This window comes from Lactuca virosa, chromosome 3, assembly GCF_052849685.1.
Source record: "Lactuca virosa cultivar CGN04683 chromosome 3, Lactuca_virosa_CGN04683_v6, whole genome shotgun sequence".
In the NCBI taxonomy this organism is placed as follows: domain Eukaryota; kingdom Viridiplantae; phylum Streptophyta; class Magnoliopsida; order Asterales; family Asteraceae; genus Lactuca; species Lactuca virosa.
Window position 1 is genome coordinate 182,580,146 of NC_136428.1, and position 6,000 is coordinate 182,586,145.

Consider the following 6,000-nt stretch of genomic DNA (forward strand, 5'->3'; position numbering starts at 1 on the left):
GACGCATATATTGAAAAAAAAAAAATGATATTTTCAAAGATTTTTTTTTTTTTTTAATTTCATGAGTGCTAAGGTAGAAAATATATGTGGATGAGCCATAACGGGAACCAAAATGTTTTTTCAAAAATCATACGTTTATCAAGGAAGCTGCGAAAACTTATAACAAGACATTAGAAGTTAGAGGAAAAACATCATTGTTGAAAAAGCAACAAGTTAATGAGCTAAAAAAGAAACAGTGTTGTGAAGCTATTGCATTCGATGAGGAGTCTATACTCGAGAGAGCCAATTGCATTTTTAAAATTCAGGAGTTGGAAGAAAGAAAAATCTTGGGCTTAACGCAAACAAGATTCTTCAATGGTTTTGTGAAAGGGAATTCAAAAATGCAGTGTTTTAAAAACCGGTTTGAACTGGGCGGTCGAACCGGTTGGACCGAATATCGAGGGAGGAAGTGGTTCAACTATCTTCGGTTTTACATTGATTTATGAAACGGATTGAACCGGCCGGTTTTTAGAAAAATCCGGTTTAATCGGTCAAAATAAAACAGTTGAATCGGTTAAACCGAATAAAAAACACATGAAAAAAAACCATTTATATAATAAACTTTTGTGATTTTTTTTTCAAATCTATTTAGTTTTATCTAAATAAAAACATATGATAAATGTTATAAAGTTTTTTGATTTGTTTGTATTCATCTAAAACTATATTTCGTTTCGGTATTATACTTTATTTTTATTTTTTTGACGTATATGGATTGATGTAAAACACTAAAACTTATGGTTATGTGTTATTTTAATATATTTGGATTCATTTACAACTTATTTTTATTTCTATTTTTAATTTTTGAACTTGTAAACATCAAATTCATAATTTAAAAATGTACGTATGTGTAGGAAAATAAAAAATAACATGAAAAATATGAAAATCGGTTAAACCGGTTGAACCAGGAACCGATCATCATACCGGTTCAACTAAAAACCGGTTTTTAAAACATTGCAAAAAAGCTTGCAGATACACGGGTTGAATGTAAAATAAAGAAATTTACAAGACAAAACTGCAAATTTAGTACTTATGGTTTACAAAAATATTTGGATAGGGTCCAAAAAGTTTTTAACTTGCATGGTAGATCCAAAATCAAGGTTTTTCTTGGTTTTTGGTCCCTGATACACTTGAAAAGCCGATTTTACTCTTTTCATTTCTTTTTTCTATTTTCTTTATTTAATTTGGTATTTGAATAGTTAAAAAAACTAAAATCTCTCTCATCTTCTCATTCGTCACTGTGATCATCCCCTCACCATCGATGGTGGCAATAAGGTTACATTCTATATTTTTCTATTCATTCCCCGGTCAAATCGGTAACAGATCAAATAGTCTTTGGTAATTCTAGCAATTTACAGCCATTTTAGTCAGGTTGTACTTCTTTGGGTACCCTTTCCACTAGTCGAAGAGGAACGAAGGATTCTTGTGACCCAAGAACACAACACACACATACACACATTGTCTTCTTGATAGAGCTTCAGTTCCAGAAATGACAGATCTGCAACATCAAATTCGAGAAGATGGAAGGATTAAGATCGATTAGAAAAAGAGGACCAAACCTGGTGTTATTCAGGAAATATAAAAATAGATGAGAGCTCGATCAATTTAGGAGAAAATAGAGTGAATGGAGCTACAATTTTTGCCGCCTGATTCAATTAAGAATAAGTCGTAGAAAAGGGCATCGATTTCTTCTTCTTGTCGGGACACACATGAGACGCACGCATCCAAGAGTCATAATTGATTGTGAGCACCTTTACAGACAGTCTTCTCCGGTGGCGGCAAATGGAAAATCTGAATCGAAACCCTAAATTTGAATCAAAACTGAAATCGTGTGTGTTTGTGTGAATGAAGAGAGGATGAAGGGAAATAAAGTTTGACTTAGGTACAGAGATGAAAAGGGATAGATCTTTCATGTTCTTTGTGGTTCTTGATTTCATGTTTGTGGTTGTTTAAGGTGTATGTTTTGTAAATTCTGAAATCGGGTGTGTTTCTGGTTCTTGGTTTCATGTTCTTTGCTCAAGAACATTTTTTTTTTTTTTATAAATCTTTCAGATTCATGTTCTTTTGTGTATTCATCTATTTTCTTTTGTATAAATCTTTCAGATTCATGTTCTGCATTCATCCTTAGAAGGTCATAAACGAGAGAGAGAGAGATTTTTGAGAAGGTCGTTTTTTGGTGTAGAGAGAGACGGAGATGGTATTTTAATTTAGAGAAATTAAATATTCTCCTACTTTTCTTTCTACATATCCTTCTACAACAAGTGAATTTTCTTTAATTGTTGGAAATAAAAGAAAATGAAAAAAACAAAATTAAAAGGGCAAATCCGTCATTTGAAATATTTTCAACCAGTTTATTTTGGACTATTGGTGCAGTTCCAAAACTTTTTGGACAAAAGTCCAAATTTTTGACATATCACATTGACTAAATTTGCAGCTTTTCCAAAAATAACCATTGAAATCACTTTTTAAAAAATAGCCAAAAAATCGAGTTTTTCCAAAAATAACCATTGAAATCACATGTGGTTATGCTATATAAATTGTTTTTTTTTTGAAATTGCAGACGGCCTAAGGTCATCTGCAATTTCATCCGTACCTATGATTGTGATTTCCTTTGGTCGATTTTGTTTTGTTTTTTTTTTTTTTTCATGTAACTGATTTCCGCCAATGTACTTATAAAGTTTTCGGATGAATGTTGGTTTTGAGCCATTGAAAGGGTTGAGAGAATTTCTTAAAGTTAAAAATATTAAAATAAAGGTCATTCCAAATTTTAAGGTTTATATACTTTCGGCCCATAGGTCAAAATGAGCCCAATTCATAGCCCAATATAGCAAGATAGCATCTGAGAAGGCTGAAATCGCAAATGAGCTCAATCACCTACGATTATGTTGGCTATTTTATAAAACATGCTAATTTTTTGCTATTAAGTGAAAAATCATGAATTTGACTAAATTTGCAAATTTCTCTATAAAATACTGGTGGTTGTCGGTCATTGCTTGTGCTAGTGGTGGGAGTAGATGTAGGAATGGGTCCCAAAGTGTTTATAAATCATTTAATTTATTTTCCGTGATTAATAAACAATAAACAAAGATTAAAAAAGAAAATATAAAGCACAATTTCATTAATTTGTTCGAACACTTTATGAATGATAGAGCAAGATGGGACAAAGGCCAACTCTCAATGTCTAGTCGCATGCAAATTACATAAAAACCTTTTATCATCTTCGTAATAGAAAAAATGGCTTACGGAATCATCCAATCCAAATAATATTCAGTCAAGTCCAGTCCTGTGTCCTGCCACAACCTAACTTTTAAATTTCCTACATTTGATCAACATGGAAAGATTCAAGTTTCACAAACACCTTTTTCATCTTAACCATAGTTTTACACTAAGCAACAAACCCTAACAACCAAAACACACTACCATTTCCATCTTAACAACCATCGAACAACTAGGGTGCCGACTTATCTTCGCCATCACCACCACCTTCACCGGGTGGTGGTTGTTGGCTACTTTCACCTCCCTCTGGCGGCTCCACTTGCTCACCGCTCTCAGTGTTTTCATTCTCAGGGTGAAAATTGATCGGAAACTTCGTAACCCTCGGCTTATCCGTCAATATATTTCTTTGAACCTTATCAATCATCACTTTTTGTGGAGGCTCCTCTCTTAGCTTTTCATCATCATAATCATTATTCACATAATAACCCACTCTCACAAATTCTTGCCCCACGTATGAACACATCAGCAAAAGCACAGTCACTCCGATTATATCTTCTTCACGGATCTTTGATGGGTCCGGTGGGTCCGCCTTAAAAATAATTCAAATTAGTTTTTATTTTTATTTTTTTGTTTTTCGGTTGGTTGAATTTGTATTTACCTGAAAAACAAAACGGTAATTTCCAATGTTGACGGGTCCCACGAGTACACTTTCTAAGAGCTGATCGTATGTTTCATCCTCAGCTGATCCAACATAGATCAGTTTCCATTCCAGATCTAAAAATTAAAAAAATGAAATAAATAAATAGATGAAGTAGTAATGATTGTAATTTGTAAGGAGTTAGAATTATAATGAAAATTGATGTCCAATTCTAAAGTGAGCATACTATGAAACTATGGAATTGTGTTCTCTATCATCTAAAGGGAATCTATCAATGATGTTTCTTGCTCAGAGTAAGTGTACAATGTCATTACCATAAAGAAGATTATCAGTTGCAAAGGAGTTGGTTTCTTTAGCGAATTCAAAGATAATCTTGCATATAAAACAAGCGGAATTCAATTGCATTTGTTTCCAGCAGTAATATACTAAAGATGCTCATCAACATAGTGTTCTTCCCTTTTGAATTGGTTAACCCAGGATTATTAGGGTATGTGTTCGTTCAATTCAATTATAGACACATACAGCCCTATTTTAACCTAATTTTGTCATGTAATTTGGTATAAGCTGAGAATCAAAGGAAAAATTCTACCAATGATCAGTAAAATAACATAATTGGGCAAATTATGTACTCCAATTGCGAATCAAGAAACCCTAACAATCAATAGGTATAACTTTGTAACGTCATTAACCCTAATTGAAAAATCAAAACACGAACCAGATTTAAGCTAATGAACATGAAGACAATTAAACATGAAGGAGTTGCCGAACATACCTTCTTTGAGAGGCGAAACACACTCGTACGAGATTTCAAACTGGAAAGGCGTGAGAAATGACGCCGGATTATCCAACACCGTCACGTTCGTAATGTTCACTGCGCTCATTGTGAAAACTTAAAGTGCGCGAATCAACGGAATATACAACCGGCTACAGTCAATCGGAAACCCTAGAACTCGAATCCTTCATCGGAGTTTTTAAAACCCTAAATTGTGAGGGAAATCGAAGACGGTGATGGACGAAAATTGGGAAGTAGAAAATGAAGGAGTTGAGAAATCTTGATGTCGGAGAAGAATGGCGTTTGCCTTTCGTGTTCTGCGATATATTTATATTGTTGACCGGCTACTGATATTGTTTACCGGGAAGAGCCGGTGGAGTAACGGCTTAGGGGGTCAACCCATTTGGTATTTTTGAGTCACTCGATGGCGGGAAGGAAAACACGTGACCGGCACGTGTTAAGAAAAGTATCAATGGAAAAACCTATGTTATAGTTTTCTAAGAAGTTAATTAAATGAAAACAAATAATATATAATTAATTTTTTTATGTTATTTATCTTTTAATTATATTTAATAGATTATTAAATTTATTATTTTGGTTTTTATTACATTACTGCAGTATATTTTAATTTGGTAAATTGATATTGAATCTACCGTGACTCGTTCATTCCGACATTTACTATGACCTAAATTTTTTAATTTGGGTTTTTCTACCGATGACGTTATGTCCATTGTGATTAAAGGTGTTCGTTTGGATAGATCGGTTCGATTCGATCCAATTAAGTAAATTCAAATTGGTTTTCAAAATATAGATTCGAATAGCCAAACTAAATTCAAATCCGATCTAATCCAGTTACAATTCATTTGGATCGTTTTTATAATTCGGTTTTCAAAAACCAAAACATTTTAAAACGACATATAATTATAATAATATCCAATTTTAACAGAAGAAGCAAAACCAAATTATTTAGTTGTGATTTAAAATTTATAAACAACTACAAACAATGTATATTATAGTTTAATATTTAATAGATAATTTTTTTTAGAGAAAATGCATATTAATATTATTTATTAGGAGAAACTTTTTGAACTTATTTGAAAAAATAAATTATAAGATTATTAAATAGTTGTAGATATATTAAAAATAATTAAAAATAAATAAATAATAAATTGTTATTCGGTTTTTTTGGACTATTTGATTCTTATTTTATAAACCAAAACCAATCTGAAATCCCAAATAATAATTCGGTTTTTTCGAAAACCAATCCAAAAATCCGAATAGCCGAACTAAACAGTCCAATCCACATCGTCTAATTAAA

The 6,000-nt window shown here is 32.3% G+C and overlaps 1 protein-coding gene across 1 annotated transcript; it reads right to left on the reverse strand.

The window, feature by feature from the left end:
• Nucleotides 1-3,341: 3,341 nt before the first annotated feature.
• Nucleotides 3,342-4,985, reverse strand: LOC145166858 (histone chaperone ASF1B-like). Its single transcript, XM_079085908.1, has 3 exons — nucleotides 4,683-4,985; nucleotides 3,911-4,026; nucleotides 3,342-3,841 (listed from the first exon to the last, which is right to left on the reverse strand). The coding sequence occupies exons 1-3, from the start codon at nucleotides 4,789-4,791 to the stop codon at nucleotides 3,485-3,487; spliced, it is 582 nt and encodes a 193-aa protein (XP_078942034.1). The 5' UTR covers nucleotides 4,792-4,985; the 3' UTR covers nucleotides 3,342-3,484.
• Between the last annotated feature and the right edge of the window lie 1,015 nt (nucleotides 4,986-6,000).

Coding starts and splice junctions, on each gene's coding strand:
- LOC145166858 (XM_079085908.1), bottom strand. CDS start 4,791: ATGAGCGCAGTGAACATTACGAACGTGACGGTGTTGGATAATCCGGCG. Junction 4,027..4,682: donor TGTTTCGCCTCTCAAAGAAG/GTATGTTCGGCA, acceptor TTTAATTTTTAG/ATCTGGAATGGAAACTGATC. Junction 3,842..3,910: donor ATTACCGTTTTGTTTTTCAG/GTAAATACAAAT, acceptor ATTATTTTTAAG/GCGGACCCACCGGACCCATC.